Genomic DNA, 17,204 nt, shown 5'->3' with positions numbered 1-17,204 from the left:
TGTGAATTCACCCATCTCGATCCTGACTTGCCGGGCTGCCTTTACGTTGCTATCCTTTCCTTGGGCAAACTTAACTGTAGTTTCATTGATTGTGGTGAGGCGTAGTCCCAGGCGAGCGGCGCACTGCGGGGATAGAAAGTTGTGTGTAGCGCCTGAGTCTAACATGATCCATTGTGGCTGGGATCCGATTGTTGCCTGGACATACAGGTTCTGGATGTCCGTTATCGCTGCTGCTATGCATTGAGGGTGGAGGGATACCGCTCCAATCCGAAGTTGTTGGTCAGCAATAGGGTCATCCGTTTCTTCGATTCTTCGTTGGGGGGGGGGGGGAGGGAGGGTGGTTCTTCGATTTGGATGGTGTTGGCTCTGCTAGATGATGTTGAGGCCTGATTTCTCTTGCGGACACATGCGTAGTTGGGTCCATGAGCAATCCTGCAGTCGCTGCACCAGACGCGATCAGGGTGCGGGTTGTTCTTATTGCCGTTGTAAGTATGGGAGGCAAAACTATTGGGTGTGGGGTTGTAGGAATTTCTCGCAACAGAGCTGCGTGGGATTAAGGCGGCATTTCCGCGGCCTAATCCAGGGTTGGCATTGGGTGGTGTTGGGCGGGAAACATTGCTTCTGTTATTCTGTACAAATCCGCGGCCTTGCCCGGCGGGTGGGTTAGGCCGGTGGTTGGGGGCAAAATTGTTGTTGCGAGGGTTATTTGGAGCCAAACCTGGTGTGGGGTTTGTGTCGCGTAGCTTTTCTGCCATATTGGCGGCCACTTCCCAGGTGTTGGGACTCTGTTTTTCGACCTCTCGACGGGCCCAGTGCTTAAGGCCGTACAGGAACCCATGTAGCCTGTCTGCTGTGTGCATCAATGGGAGTTGGAGCATGAGTCGTCGGTATTTGACAATGTAGTCTGATATGTGGCCGTCTTGGCGTAGATCGCGCCACGAATCCCTGACTTTGTTGCCCTCATTCTCTAGGACAAAGTAGCTGAGCATGTCTCTTTGTAGGTCCTCCCAGTCCTCCCAGCGCTTTGATTGCTGTTCAGTGAGGAACCATACATAGGCGTCGTCGGCCAGAAAGGTTTTGGCCACTTGCACATATCTGCGTCTGCCTATGTTGTTCCACTGCATGTAGTCTTCTACCTCGCTGAACCACTTGTTGAGTTCCAGTGAGGTGCGGTTGCCTTTGTATTTCTCTGGGGGACTGGGTTTGAATTTTCCCAGTCTGTTTTCATCTTCTAGATGTCTGTCAGGGCTGTAGTAGCGTCTTTCACTTTGATCGTCCTGATAATCTTCGTCTTCGGGTCGCGGTCGTCTTTGTGTGTTATGCCGCGTGTTGACATTACTAAGACCCGGGCGGTCTTCGTATCGCTGGCCTAGCTGTGTTTGCAGTAGGTCGCTCAGATTGGCGGACATTACGTTGATTTGGTGTTCTACGGAGGCCATGATGCGTGCCTCCAGTCTTTCTTCCATTGAGTCTTGGTGGTCTGGTCGCGGCTTCTTCTCTTTGTTCTTCTTCGGGGCTCTATGCGGTTCCGGTTCCGTCCTGTATCCTTCTTCATCTTCTTGATTTCCCGCCATTGGGGTGCTGTTGTGGCCGGAGCCGAGAGAAATTCCAAAAATATCAAGAAAACTGGGAAATTGCGGGCAAAACGGCTTGAAAATGTTGAAAAACTGTGAAACAGCGCAAAATGGGGTCCAAAACGATGAAAACCGCGAAAAACGGCTCAAAAACGGTGAAAACCGGTCCCAAGCGGTGTAAGACGGGGCAAAACGAGGTAAAACGTTGAAAAACGATGGGGAACGTGGAGAAACGCGTCAAAACGGGGCAAAACGGGCCAAGAATGCGGAGAACGCGGTGAAAACGGGGCGAAACGCGGGTCAAACGAGGCAAAACGGTGAAAAACTGTGGGGAACGTGGAGAAAGCGCAAGGAATGGGGCAAAACGGGGCAATCACGCAAGGACGTGGTGAAACGGGGCAACACGGGCCGAGAACGCGGAGAAAACGTGGAAAAATGAGGCAGACGGGCCGAAAAACGTGGTGACAACCACAGGCCACGGGTCGACGTCGGGTCGACGGGGACTCGAGCCGAAGCTCTGATACCAAGTGTGACGCCCTCGTTCGGGGCGTCGCGAAAAAGGGGCCGCGCCGGCTCACCTGCGATGCAAACGGGACTTGCAGGCAAGCAAACGCATGTACAAGAACGCAACTTGAAAACTGAACGCAAGAGCGACACGAGAGTGAGGGACGCGAACGAATGATCAATATCATAAGAAAGTGCCGAATACAAAGGAAGTAATCACATGAAAACGGAGCTGGCAAATTGGGGGAAGTGGCACATACTTCCCTTATACTTCTACCCTAGAGTGAAACAGAAGCAAACCCACCCATTCGATCTAGTTGGGGTGTAAAGTTGATAGCTCGTGCTCCAGCCTCCTACTGCCCAAAGACTCCTGCTACTCCAAATTCCAATGTGCTCACTTGCCCCAAGTAGTGTGCGTGAGACTTGTATTTCTTAAACGAGCTTTTAAAAGCCTTGAAAATGTGTACAACGTTTGATAGGCACCACGTCCTTGCAGCCAACAAATTGGCTACAGCCTACGTGAAAGGATTTTTGCAGATTTAGATCTAGGCTAGAGCTAAGGCACACCTTTGCTACACTCTCTGGCACTGTGGCCACCTCCGTCCGCCAAGATTCAAGCTCGTGCTCCTCTACAGACTACTTACAAGTAAGCTCCTCTCTCTCTCTCTCTCTCTCTCTCTCTCTCTCTCTCTGTGTGACACACACGCTCTGCATGCTGGTCTCACATATTGCACATGCATGCACAGACACAATTTTTGCATTGAAATGTTTGCATATGCGGTTACAACACCTAGGGTTGCCTGAGGAATCGCGGCCGCCGGCAGATGACATCTGATGGCATGTGCATGAAGGGCATGTCTGGTCGGCATCCAGTGCGCACTTTTCCGTCACGCACGGAAGGCCGCGAACGCAAGGGCTTAGGTGCACAGCACATATCTGGCTTAGCAAAAGGACTCCTTACTAGAGCTCTGCTTGGAGTCCATGCTCTTGGTATAGTAGCTCCAATTTTGCACATTAGTGAGGTGCAAGCTCTCTGTTTTATGTTTTTCTTGCATATGATCCATGTTCTTCCAGTTCTCAGTTACCTTATACTGCAGGAAACTCGCTACAAATGTTGTCTGGTGTAGATCTGTTGGCCTTGATGTTGAATGTTTGCACATTCATAGTGCAAACCTTTCGGGGAAATTTTGTGCTGATGCACGTACTCGTCAAGCTCAGGCTTCTCAAGCCTATTAGCTATCTCACGTTGGACTTCATATTTGCAGCTTACAACACGAAGAGTGACTTTTATGTCATTAAGGGGGAAAATCATCCGACATTGGATCGCATAGAGCAGCTATATGTTTCAGAAATCGATGGGCTCATATAAGAAAGGATAGATCCGAAGTGACTCACATGGGCCAAAATTATGTGCTAGACAGGAGACAAATGGTATTATACCATTATGCAACTCAGGCTGGCACATTTTTGGCATACAAAACGCCTCTCTACAACAAGCATTACATACTTTTGCCAACCCGGCTGGAAGCTAATTACATAGATGAAATCCTCTTTGTTACAGACAGCTTTGATATATACAGTAGACACTTTTGCTCTGTGCTTCAAGTGCTGGACTACAAGGAAAACCCGGCTTTGGTCTACAAATTTGAGCATACTCTCACTTATGAGTGATCCATTGGGATCGATAGTTTTGAAGCTCATACTCTCTGCTGGTTCCTTCCTCTTCGAATGGTTTAGGCCCATTTCTATCATAGTCTATGAGAAGACATTCAATTTTTTGCCAGCACAAGTGAAATGTCTTTCATCATTTGTGCTCAAGAAGAGGGAGATATTGGATTTTCTTTCCAACTTCAGTGAGAGGTTTGCTGTCTGTGACAATGAAACAGGGCTGATTACCGTCATTAGGAAGGGCACCATTGTGGCTGACGCTCAAGGTTGCATGGCTTATTTGGAAGCAGTTGATAGTGAGGATTTGATAGACCCTCGTGACCAGGATTACCTTGATTTCAAAGCAAGAATAGATGATTTTCTGAGAACCAGGAGGAGGGGGGATAGAATAATAATGGATAATTTAGTCATCATCCCAACAAGCTACAGTAGAACATTCCTTAAAATATGGAAAAACTCTGCAGGAGAGGACATTTGTAATTTCCACATGACAAGAGATATACAGGACATAAGCTTGGACCAAGTGTGCTTTTATTGTTGGGAAAGGCAAAGCATACAGGAAAAAGGTGATATTTGGTTCCACCAATGGTCATGTAAGCTATCCACGTATTTTCAATTCTCCATTGTTCTATAGGCTCAAAAAAGATTGTGATATAGATAAATAAATCACTGATGTTTTTCAAATGCTTGTCGAGTTGTTAATTGGAAAGCCTAGTTTGAATGTATGGCGGATTGCATGTCGTTTGTAAAGAGATATTTTTGTCAGACCTGCCCTTTTTATACGATGTAATTATGATCATCTATTCCTTGAGTGTCACACTAGTGCACAAGAAGTTTTCCCCAACTATAATTCCCACCTTGCGGATCATGACAACATCATGAGCTTCTGCAGGCGAGGCGAAGCATATATTAAATGCAGTGGGGACGGCCCTTGCCCCCCATGGCACCTGGCTAGGTATGTGATCCTAGTCTACAAAAGCTCATGGTAGTTGAGCCTTGTAGGTGAACATACGGGGAGAGAACATCTCTCCCACAAAGGAAAATACTCAAAGCTTCTTCTAAGCTACAGTCCAATCACATCAATTTGCTCAATGGACAGGCTGCAGGCTGCCACCCATTGACGCTAGAAGAGCCATAAGGGTACATCATGTACATATGCCCATGGTAGCACCAACTATCACTACCATTAGCCCATAATTTCAAGCACAAACACTTTAACCCACTACTGTAATGCTAGCTATGGCTGAATTCCTGAGCCATGGAATGATGCTAGGACTGAGTGAAGGTGATCATAGTGGAGTCACAAGATTAGACAGATGTCACAAAGCACCTCAAATTATGAAGTTGGTCGGATTGTATTTGAATATGGGTGATCAGCAACTCAAGAGGTGTAGCTCAGTTGGTGAAGCCTTAGTCATGTTACCCCAAGGTTGAGGGTTCGAGGTTCACGGGCCGTGTTATTGATGGGGGTGGTGTATTCTTCCTCATTGTTCTCATGGTAGCCCCTCGAGGGTGTGGTTTACAATGTCAATGTATAGTTGTGAATACATGGATATGCATAAAGTTTCTCCCTACTACTTTATGCATTTGGAATGATTGGAGTAAGTCTTACACTCCTAGGTGATATGGCAAGAATGTTGTTCGTATTGTTGAATACTACTACCCATCATCAAATACATGCCAACACATAATGTGTTGCATTGTCTTCAAATATGGGCCATGAATATCCTTGAAATTTAAGAAGCCACACCATTTGATTAGGTGCTAGGTGTTACCCACTAGAAAATAAAAACTTCTATCCAAAAAGAATATTTCTAACAAAAAAAAATAGTGATAGGCCTTCGCATTCTGTGTTGGGTAAACTTTTTGGCTAGATTCAATGATGAGTTTGCATAGGCAATTGGGATGTTGCCTTGGCCAAGTTGATCCAAAATACATCCAACTGTATAGGCACTCACATCAATATGGACATCTAGTGGCTCTAGTGTGTGGTTTGTGATGGGTGAAGTAAATATCTCTCATGGTGGGATGGCAACATTCACCTTTTTGAAATTGACACAATATTAAACTTTTCGTTCTTTTTGCAGACTACCACAATCAGAGAAACTCACTTTGTGTGTTCAATTTTATAGATAAATTCCACTTTTACTACTTCATCTATTCCCTTTCCATTCTTCTTTGCAAAAGTGTCATAATAAGTGTATGAGTGCTACTTGTGTGGTTTGGCATCATCCTTGAGAGGGATGGAATGTTAGTAGATCAACGAATCTACTCCCTCCATGTCCTTATAACCATGCACAAAGTCTTTATACTACTTGAGAGTGGAGATAATCAAGATTTCTTTAGCCTCCCTCAAATCCATTGCTATCCACACCATTTTGGGTGGCTCATTGACTTTTCCCAAGTCTACTTCTTTAGCCTTTTCATGCCCGTTGCAGGACTAACTTGCCACTCCAGTAATATGTTTTCTTGCACTATATTGCGTTTCAAATGATCTGGCAAGTCTAACTTTTGGTCTTTCGCAATAACACTTCTTTTAATTATATGCTCCAGTCGAGGTCACTGGTCGAGGGGCAACTGATATGGACCTTACATCCACTATCGATTACTAACGATAATTTGACCCTGCATCGTTAGATTAAAGACACATCAAGACCCATAATATCCAGTGCATGGCAGCCTACAGGTCAGCGTTCAATGGTGTAGTTAATAGTCTGCAAGCCAATAAATGGTTTCCAACTCAACTGTCAGAACTCTAGCTTGTCATTGCCAATCATCGCATGGCAACTCTGCAGCCGGAAGGCCTCCCTCGTCATTATATGGCACGGCTCCAGCCAGGGGGGATCTATGGTGGGAGAGGGAAGCGGGAATCGCAATGCAATCCTAGCCGTCCGGCAAATCGGTGAACTAGGGGTGAATTGGGGTGGGAAAGCGAATTGCACGTCTTTTTGGGAAGATTCTTGATCAATGATTGGAGGTGAACTTGGGGTAAACTAGGCTTGAAAAGTAGATTTGCACATAATCCAAGGACAGTTAAGGGCCAGTCATTATTACTTTGAGAAGACACATTTTAAAAAGCCAAACCTTCACATATGGGGACTCTAATGTGCACGTATAGTGAGGAGAGAGAGCTTTGAAATTAGTGAACTAACATTAAACTAGAGGTAAACTAAGGTTTTTTTACTTTACCATAGTGAACTAGGGGTGAACTAAGGGTAAACTAGTGGTGAACTTGGGGTGGCCTGTCCTCGCCGGTGAATGTGGGTTCATAAAGGTGAACTAAGGGTGAACTAAACTCAACTTCCTTCAATATGGAATCACTTGAAGACCATGCAGGCAACGAGATCATATCGGACCTAGAGTGGGAGAGTGACTCAAGCAGTACCAACACATGTGATCAAGCTAGTGACTCTCCGAGCTCCTTTGAAGGTGATGAAGTCATATCGCGGAGGACACAAACAAGGTTACCTTCCTTCGATCCACTAGCATATGTTTCTCCTATTTTCTATTCTTTTGAAAGGAGTACTTATGAGTTGATGAAGAATGTGATTAGGGATGACACTTTAATCACCTTGGCAGCTATTAAAGCTTGTGATACTAGAGGGGTGCTAGATTTGGGTAGATGGAGAAAAATGAAGGAAGGTTTGTGCTTGGGACAACTTGAAGATGGCATGAGTTATCTTTGTTTACCCTCATCATCTTCAAAGCTCAAGATATCTTATCTCGAAGAATGGGGTAACATTGTCCAACGTTTCCACACAAAGGGACATGAACAAAATCACTTGGGGATAGAAGATACCATTAAAACGATCAAGCTAGATTGGTGTGTGGACATTAGAAGACATGGGATTCCACTTGACTATGTGAAGGACCTTCTCAGTGCTTGTGAGTATAACAGATGGAAGGAATACTCAGAGGCATGCAATAGTGCCAAAAGAAAGCATACATATATGTGTCTTCCGCATCACAAAAGTGTAGATGTATCAGAAGTAAAAGCAGCTTTGGTGGATATTATGGTTGAGCATAAAGTGAGGCTTGTTATGGTCCGTTCCAGTAAGAGCCATGGTATCTCTAAGACCACTATCGATTACATTTGTCATAGAGGTGGACAACCCTAGAATAAAGGTACCAAAAAGAGGCTTAGAAAAACAAAGAAGTGTGGATGCCCTTTCAAAGTCAAAGTAGAATATCTTGATGGTAACAAAAAGGCCTCCATTTTGTTGTTTCCTCTTCATGAAGGACATACCCCTGGCAGTCGTGAAGATTTATACCACTTACCTGTCCATCCAAATGTGATTGAGTGTTGTATGGAAGATCTATTTGATGTTGGCATGCATGAAGTGTTGCAAAGATGTTCTTATCAAAAGAGCAATTACATTATGAACGGTCTTGTTGCGTTGATCAAGTGATCTTTAGATTCTTTATGATACAAAGGGAAGTTTCAATGATGTCATTTCAAATACGAAATCAAGGTATTTATTGGGCTATCTCTTTGACTCAAGTACACTTTGTAATTTCTCGTGGTGAAACTAATGCATTTTACGTACACTTCTCATTTTGTGCTCCAAGGAAAACTTTCTAGGGATGATTGGACATGTATGTTGACCGAGGCTACAATGCTAAAGAAGCAGAGAAAGGTATCCATAATATTTTGATTCGTTTGAGAGAATTGTAGTGACCAAAAGTTGTTTGAGCATAGTACCTATTGAAGTTTTTTTTGTGAAATCATGCAGGTGTGCTACTACCAACCTTACAATCCTCATGCAACAAATGACAGTGAAAAGCCCTTTATTCTTATCATTCAAGACCAATGGATGTTGGAAATGGCTATGCGATTCTCTTGGCATAACTCATGGGTTATTGATAGCACTTTTAAAACGAATGCGTTTGGGCTACCACTATATGCCGTTGTCTTGCCAAACCAACATGGTGTGGGTATTCCAATTTGGTTTATGATGTGCTCTAATGACCCAGGCTTAGACCATGAGAGGATAGCACTAGAGATAACATTATCTACAATCCTATCTAGAATGGGGAATTTTAGATCTACCGCCCTTGTCATTGACAAATCTTCTTTAGAGCTTGAAGCATTCTCAAAGGTCATCAATGGAGATGAATGTTGTTGGCATTCTTATGAAACGGGACCCCGAGAGCAACGTTTTTGCCACATTATTGTGTGTTGGTTCCACACAAAGAAAGCATGGGTGGAAAATCTTCTTCCAAAGGTTTGTGGACTCTTCTTTGTGAATGCAATGCATGTGTGGGTCTCTGTGCACCTTGATAACCTATTGTTCTTGTATATGTAGGTACCAAAGGAGCTCCAAGATCATTTTTATTCATCAATGACAACACTTATGCATGCCTTCGATGAGGTAGAATTTGAGAATCACTACCAAGAACTTCTTCAACACTATGCAGCTCATATTAATGTGCAGAGGTATGTGACAAATGGTTGGTGTGGATGTGATTGCCCATGGCGCAGAAGATGGTCCAAGTTTGGTCGTTTATTGAACTATGGAAATGTTGACACTACCAATTTAGTGGAGAGATTGTGGCAATATATAAAGTATATCTTATTAGACGCGCGGATCAATAGATCTATTGTGGATCTCTTGCATGCTATGGTGGGTGATTCAACAACTGGCACTAGAATGGGTGGTACTTTATTGGAGTTCTTCAAACAAAAACAAGAAATAGGTAAGACAAGCCCTCATGGATTGATTTCTCTCTTTGTTATGAAAGAGGGATCTTAAACTTGATTTGGTATTGTTACTCTAGTTGACTCGGGCCGCTACAACATCCGGGGCTCTTCAAAGCAACACACTACGCGATTACATGGTGGGGAGAAAATACTACAACTCTACGAGGGTGATCCTTCCACCTTGGAAATTGTGAATGAGATGACACTATTATTCAAGGTTCGAAGTATTTCTAATACAAGCCACTGGCATCATGTGAGCATGCAATGCAACTACTATGATTGCCCAGATTAGGCAAGCGGGTGCAAACACCTATATGCACTTCACCTAATCATAAAGTAGTACTTTCCACACTTGTATCCCTTCATTCCAACTGTGGATAATGAGCATGCCGTTGATAAAGATCTCCAGAACACAAAAGATATCAATGAATATTTCATGGACAACTCAATTGAGGATGGGGCTGATGATAATGAAGTCTTGAAATGTGTAAGCGAGGTCAGAAGCATACTTACAAGGATTGAAGAAGGCTTGAAGGACAATGATCCGGCTCAAAAAGCAGTCTTGTTACGTGAACTCAACATTTGCAAGGATACTTTACTAAAGACCTCGCCACCGAAGGCGATTGAGATGCCTATGAGAGGAAGTATACGGCAAATACAAGCACATGTGACTCAAACAAAACTTGGGAATGGGAAGAGGCCACAAGAAGTGGAGCCAAATATAGAGGTTTATGAAGCAGGGACATCCCAACCAACAAAGCGAGCTCATGTAACTGGTATATTGCGAAGGAAACATCAACGTGGTAGGTCTCGAGTTCGATTTCTTGAGACACCACGAATTTGGTGTCCACATTGTTGCACAAAAACATTCATGGTTGACCCTAGGGTTACCATTACATGTGCAACTTGCCATGCATTATTGCCTTTATTGTCACAACATACCCTTTCGGGTGGAGAGACCTACCTAATAGACAAACATGTGAGAATATGTGATATCCCAACAAATATAGTATGCAAAATTATTTCTTGTACATCGAGAGAAACCCCAACAAATGAGAGAGAATTTACAATGGTTCAAGACAATGGTGAAGTTCTCCGTAATGTGTTTACATCCCAATGGAGGCTTGTGCTTGTATGATGGATCCATTTTGGTCATGTATATTTGGTTTAATCAAGGTTTATGTCTATTTCACTTCTAGTTACACTTGTCTTGATATTCTTCCACTCAATATATGAATTTACATTTGGTTGCAATATGGTATGCTCTAGGAATTTTTGTGGTGCTCACACCAAATCAACCCCTGGTTCACCCTTAGTTCACTTTTAATTCACCCTCATATTACCCCTAGTTCACTCTTAGTTCACCATTGTCAGGCCAAAACCAATGCTCATCCCTAGTTCACCCTTAGTTCACCACTGTAGGGCCAAAACTCATGCTCTCGGGAATCATTCGTAGATTAGGTCCCTAGTTTATCCCTAGTTCACCCTTAGTTTACCACTGAAAGGCCTAAACCATGCTCTCGGGAATCATTCTCAGATTTGGTCCCTAGTTCATCCCTAGTTCACCCCTTGGAAACCGTTCTCATTTTAGGTCCCTAGTTCACCCTTAGTTCACCACTGCAAGGCCCAAAACCATCCTCTCGGGAATCATTCTCAGATTTCCTCCCTAGTTCACCCCTAGTTCACCATACTGCAATTAGATTAGGTCACCCCTAGTTCACCACTGCAAGGCCCAAAACCATCCTCTCGGGAATCATTCTCAGATTTCCTTCCTAGTTCACCTTACTGCAATTAGATTTGGTCCCTAGTTCACCCAGATTTCCTCCCTAGTTCACCCTTTGTGCACCCTCAGTTCACCCTTAGTTCACCCCTGGGTCACCCCTTATGCCTAGTTTGTATCACAAATGGAGGCTTCGTTGTCATGTAATTTGCATTACCTTAGTTCAAGACTCGGCTCCTTATATTTTATAGCAATTTCTCGTTACCATTTGGGCCTTTTACCCCTACAATAATTGGTCTATCATTTTGTGTTGATCACCCCATTTCTCTTTCTACAAAAGCTTCTTTCGATCCCTTTGCTAGCTTCTCACTCTCATCGAAAGCATTCCATTTTCGAAGCAAGGACTTCTCCCTTCCTTGTAGAAACTTTGATTTGTTTCTCTCGAACTTATAAGCCGCATCCTTGAACCACACCTTTGATTGATTCTCGTATGTGTTTGCCCTTGACGAAGTCCGATTCATCATGCCTCGAGGTCGACCACCTTTGCGTAGCGGTATATCACACTCGGTGCCATGATCATCTCGAAGATGCTCCACCATGTCGACCCTCTTCTTGTTAGCCTGGCACTCTTCCGTTACAATGCATTGACGAGTTTTTCTCCCATTGTCACGCACAATTTCGATGTAGAGCGGCCTCGCATCTTCCATCCCTCATGATTGTTTGTTTGTGAGCTCGTGAACCGGGACACATAATTGAATGCTCCTCCTCCTAAAGCTTAGTCCATTGCAATTTCAAAGCCTCACCAGCAGAAGGCACACAAATGGGTATAAGGCACAAAGGTGAGGGTATAAGAGAGTATAAGGCACACATAGCATAAGCCTCTGTATGCTAGGGTATTAGGCTGTTGTAAAGAGCTATGGTATCTTTGCTTCACGGGTCTCCGAGCATATGATACTGTTGTAAGCCGCAGAGCTTCAATAAGGTAAAAAGATTTGCAAGAATTAAGGTGCAATGGTTGCAGGCAGCGCATGAAGCACCCGAAATCGCTGTGCAATCGCTTTGAGCAGCGCATGAAGCACCCGGCTACGCATTGCTTATAATGCAGCACGTGAACTAGGAGTGCAATCGCTGCAGGCAGGGCATGAAGCACCCGGCTATGCCTTGCATGAGCAGGAGAAACCAAGGGAATATCGAAAGCGGGAATCGCTGCAGGCTCGCGGAGGGGCTGACCTGACGCAGGAGAACGCAGGGAGGAACGCAATGCAATCCCGAAAGCGGGTGTAGAAGGATGAGGCCTAGTTCACCCTCCACTCCCCCTTCAATAACTGCTCCACCATCCCCTGAACCGAGCCCCCCCCATCGGACGGCTCTCATCCCCCCTACTCCCCTAGCCCTCGATCCCCTCTGGCCTCCGGCCGTGCATATAGTGATGAGGGAAGGCCTCCCCATTCAATCATTGTAGGCCACATTAGCACATGGAATAGCTTCTCCTTGCAAGCCAGTTCACCCTCACCTACTCCCGTGCTCTTGTCTTATCAGAAGACACCATCCGCAACTGTAACATGTTGTAATTTGTATGGCCCCCCTCCCTTGTTGATAAGTGACACTGGCACAACTCATGGGATCAACGGTAGGGGCAGGATCAGCCATTGATCGCATGCCTCGGTAAATAAAAATCTACGTTCCCCTGTTGCACGTCATGCCCTCCGAACCCACGACCTCCTGCTCCACATCGCGCGTTGCTGATAGCTATGCAACTTTGCGCAATCAAAAACCTGCTCCCCCTGTTGGATCGATCCGACGGCCCAAATCGCACGCCCGGCCATTAATTTGCCCCTACCGTAGATCCTTCGAGTCAGACCCTGTGTCACTTATAAACGAGGGCCCCCCTCCTAGTGACCTTGACGGTCGGGATCATTCCCATAATATTGACTCCCACCATGGCTCCCAGCCTCCGTCGATCGCCATGTGGTCACCAATATTACGGGGAATGGTCATTTAATGACCATTCCTTATTCCGTAAATTACACTTCTAAATCTCTAACATACCCTCTTGGATCCTCCTTGGTACACTTGTATGTGTCTTTCTTGGAGTACTTGGAACATTTTGATAACAACATCATTATCAACTTTTGGTTTTCTTTGTGGTTTTGGTTTAAGGGCTGGGTCTCCCTCCTTTTTAGCTAGATCCCATGTAGTTTTGCATCATTGCCCTTGTTTCCACTATCTATGTTTTGACAAAATTATAAGACTCCACATGAAGAAAACTTTTTATCTTGTTTTGGATTGTTTTAGTCTCTTCATTCTTTTGGATTTAACAAGTTCTTTATTTTTCTTTCGTCTTTTCTTGCACTGATTGCCATCATTTGGTGCAAACCTATGGTGAATAGTTGCTTAACTTGAGCTATCTTGTTGTTTGTATTGATATCTTCCTTGATGCCACTCGTATCGGGTTAAATCATTGATCTTTAGTATGATACTTTGGTCGCTTTATGCTTTGGGTCCATATCTACTACCTCCATCTTTACCTCCACGGGGACTTCTATGAACAACAATACCATTCCGAACAAGACCACATCATAGCCTTCCTCATCACAAATTGGTCTGGGACTAGAGAATGTCAATTGTAGCCAAGACATGTATCCACTCTTGGTTAATTGATTTGGTGTCTGGGAACTCATTATAGACATAATTTTCTTGTAGAGAGATGATGTCATCAAATTTTGCAATGTTTATAGCTAGCAAGTCACTCTCTTTCCTTTCAAACAATAGTAAGTAATCCTCCCCTTTGTAGACTTCACTATCTCTCCTCAATGGTATGGTAGTACCTATTTTGCAACCTGCAACAAGAATTCTTGCTTTGTCTCTATAGTCGTGAGTCACAAGGTTGACTCAAGTTGCTACTTCTTTGAGGTGTAGTTATAGATACTTGTAATCCCATTGTTGAACCAACATGAGGTTGTCTCATGAAAGGGTGTCCTAATATAGCTGAACACCTTGTTCTACTAATGGCGATTTGGAGCCCCCCCCCCCCCCCCCCCCCCCCCCCCCCCCCCCCCAAAACCCCCTCCATTCCTCTATTTTTGTAACTATAATCAGACATACAGTCCCTAGGCGTTTCCATTTCTTATATCACGACTCAAAAACAAGCTCAAGAGAGTACATTCTCAAAAGCTTTTCTTCCAAGAGAGGAATAAAGAAGAAGTCATTTTGCTATGTAGGTCAACTTCCTCAGACAGAGAGCGTTCTACCTTTCTTTTTCTTACTTGTATCTCCCTCCCAAAAAACGTGTTTTTTCCTTGACCACAAGTCAAATCACTTTCCCACTAAATTGGTTGAAATGGGGGTGGCTTACCTCCCTTGGTGGATGTACATATATTTTCTTCACCATACAACCAACAAGGAAACATGAATAAATTAAATTTAATAAAACCTATAAATTTGAATTTAAATAATGAAAAAAAAATCCTCTGAACTACCAAAAAACTACATCAAAAGGGGCGACAAAGTTGCAAGCTACCTAGAATCATGCTCCAATGCAAATATGAGGTCAGTAGGTGACATCTCCATATCCGTGAGCTCTTATAAGTTTTACTCATAACCCAATAGGTATGAGCTTGGTTGATCTCCACTTGGCCTAACTATCCTAAGGCCTTTGCCTACAAACATTCCCTGAATTTCTAGCTCCATAAGGTTTGTCTTCCACAGGAACCTTGTACATACTTATACTGAAATCTCTTCGATTAAAATTATCCAACAACAATCTAAGGTTCTCTGGAATCCTTCATGGATAACACATCATAAGATCTTTAAATTTCTTCTAAATGCAAAGTAGCCAATAGATGTCTAAGGACCACAAAGAAATCAACACACTCTAGCTTAATCATTATGGAAAATTTGGACTCTCAAAGGGGCCCTATAAGAAAGTTTGACGTTGCCTCTCTTGTCCAAAGTGGGCAACCAGGTGAAGTACATAAACTCTTTGTTAAAACCCTATCAACTAACATATCATTGGAAAGATCTTAGAAATTAAGTTCTATATCCCCAAACTCCAACAAATTTGGAGTTGATTTGTAGAAGTCATGATTTTCCACTAAAGCTAAAATGTGGGGAGAGATTCCATTTATAAGACGGAGTTGTCACATAAAAAATGAAATCTTCTAGAATATAAGGAATATGATGGCATGTTATATATCAATGAACAGATCTTGATGAGTATACTAATTATAAGCATAAATCTTTCCAAAGGTCAAAGATGTTGTAACTACTCTTATCACAAGTAAGTGCTAGTTGTAGATAGCCACCACCTCACTAATTTAACTTTCAAGGAAAATGATTGGCCCACTTTTAGCATACAATGGGCAAGGTGACCAAAATGGCCATAACAAAATATTGCCTAAATCTAGCTTATCAATCTTATGGGCAATTCCAAAATTAGGCACACAAGTATGTGGCTTGTAGGCTTAATTTTGCATCTCATTGGGGGAAGAAACTCAATGGATTTTATATAAGCTCTCATTGGAGAAGAAACATAATGCCTTTCAAATAAGCTTACTAAAATCATTCAAGGGCTCTAATCCTATAGAGCCAATCTAAGACGATCTCCATAAATTAGATGAGGTAGATGAGATACTTGAACAAAAATTATTCTCTAATAGAAGGATACCATACGCCACTCATGCTCTTCTAGGGTCCTGGATATAGATGAGTAGATCATCAATGGAGATGATCAAAGATTCATCTAACTCGTCTCTGAATCCATCATTCCTTTCCCTCCAAGAAGAGGTCGGGGCACTTGTGAGACCAAATCTCATTGTCCATTCAAACTCCCATATCTTGTGCAGAAAGTAGTCTTCTTGACGTCCGCCAGACGGATGCACCTTGTTCTAAGTTTTTGCTAGTGATAATTTAGCCAAACAAAATGTCTTTAGTTTGATAATGAAGAATGGATGACAAAGCCTTATTGCCGCTTTTTAGTTGAAGGATATGACCAAACATATAAGCTGGGTGGAAAACAAGATGAGTGTGTGTGTGTGTGTATGTATGTATGTAAAGATACGTACACATATATATGTATATGTATGTTTCATACATACATATACATATACATATACATATATATATATACATATACATATATATATATATATATATATATATATATATATATATATATATATATATATATATATATATATATATATATACGTATCTATACATACATATATAATATTATATATATATATATATATATAATATTATATATGTATGTATAGATACGTATATATATATGTATAATACATATATATAATATTATATATATATACACACACACATATATATATATATATGTATATACGTATCTATACATACATATATAATATTATATATATATATACACACACACACACACACACACACACACACACATATATATATATATATATATATAATATATATATAATATATATATATATATATATATATATATATATATATATATATATATATATGTATATCTATAAAGAGTTGAAGGTGCTTGACATAGCTCTGAACATCTTTAGAGTAGACCAGTATATCATCAATATAGAGAAGTAGAAATTCTTTACAATCAGCAAAAGAGAATTTCTATCCGTTCTTGATAGAGAGAAGGAGCTGGCCGCTTGAGTCCCATAGGAAGCACATTCCACTCGTGCATACTTTGAGGGACAACAAAACTGGTTTTGTATTTGTCTTGAGGCTTGATCTTGAACTGCCAAAAGCCACTCTTTAGGCCAAACTTAGAAAAGACCCGATAATTCTTTATCCTTCGTAGCAATTCATCTTTTAGGGGCAAAGGAAATATTTTGTGTTGCAGCCAGTCATTGATAGGTTTGTAATTAATCACCAATCTCTTTTTCCTTGTTTTTTGTTCAGGGTGATTATTTACATAAAATGCCTGACATGCGAATTCATTGTTGGATGGAGCAATCAATCCATCTGCAAGAAGACGATCAATCTCCTCATGACATAACTTAGTGTCCTCCAGAGACATACC

General features: G+C 42.4%; 2 protein-coding genes across 2 annotated transcripts; one reads left to right on the top strand and one right to left on the bottom strand.

Moving 5' to 3' along the window:
- The first annotated feature begins 1,684 nt into the window (after positions 1–1,684).
- LOC147439437 (uncharacterized) lies at positions 1,685–10,718 on the top strand. Its single transcript, XM_086484015.1, has 7 exons — positions 1,685–1,771; positions 2,628–2,724; positions 8,316–8,383; positions 8,480–8,971; positions 9,053–9,443; positions 9,525–9,614; positions 9,849–10,718. The coding sequence occupies exons 1-7, from the start codon at positions 1,685–1,687 to the stop codon at positions 10,583–10,585; spliced, it is 1,962 nt and encodes a 653-aa protein (XP_086340141.1). The 3' UTR covers positions 10,586–10,718.
- Positions 10,719–10,905: 187 nt separating this feature from the next.
- LOC147439436 (uncharacterized) lies at positions 10,906–12,409 on the bottom strand. Its single transcript, XM_086484316.1, has one exon. The coding sequence runs from the start codon at positions 11,872–11,874 to the stop codon at positions 11,482–11,484; it is 393 nt and encodes a 130-aa protein (XP_086340442.1). The 5' UTR covers positions 11,875–12,409; the 3' UTR covers positions 10,906–11,481.
- Positions 12,410–17,204: the final 4,795 nt, after the last annotated feature.

Source organism: Adiantum capillus-veneris, chromosome 16 (genome assembly GCF_014529385.1).
Source record: "Adiantum capillus-veneris isolate H3 chromosome 16, ASM1452938v2, whole genome shotgun sequence".
NCBI classification, from domain to species: Eukaryota; Viridiplantae; Streptophyta; class Polypodiopsida; order Polypodiales; family Pteridaceae; genus Adiantum; species Adiantum capillus-veneris.
This window is presented reverse-complemented; position numbering and strand designations above follow the sequence as displayed.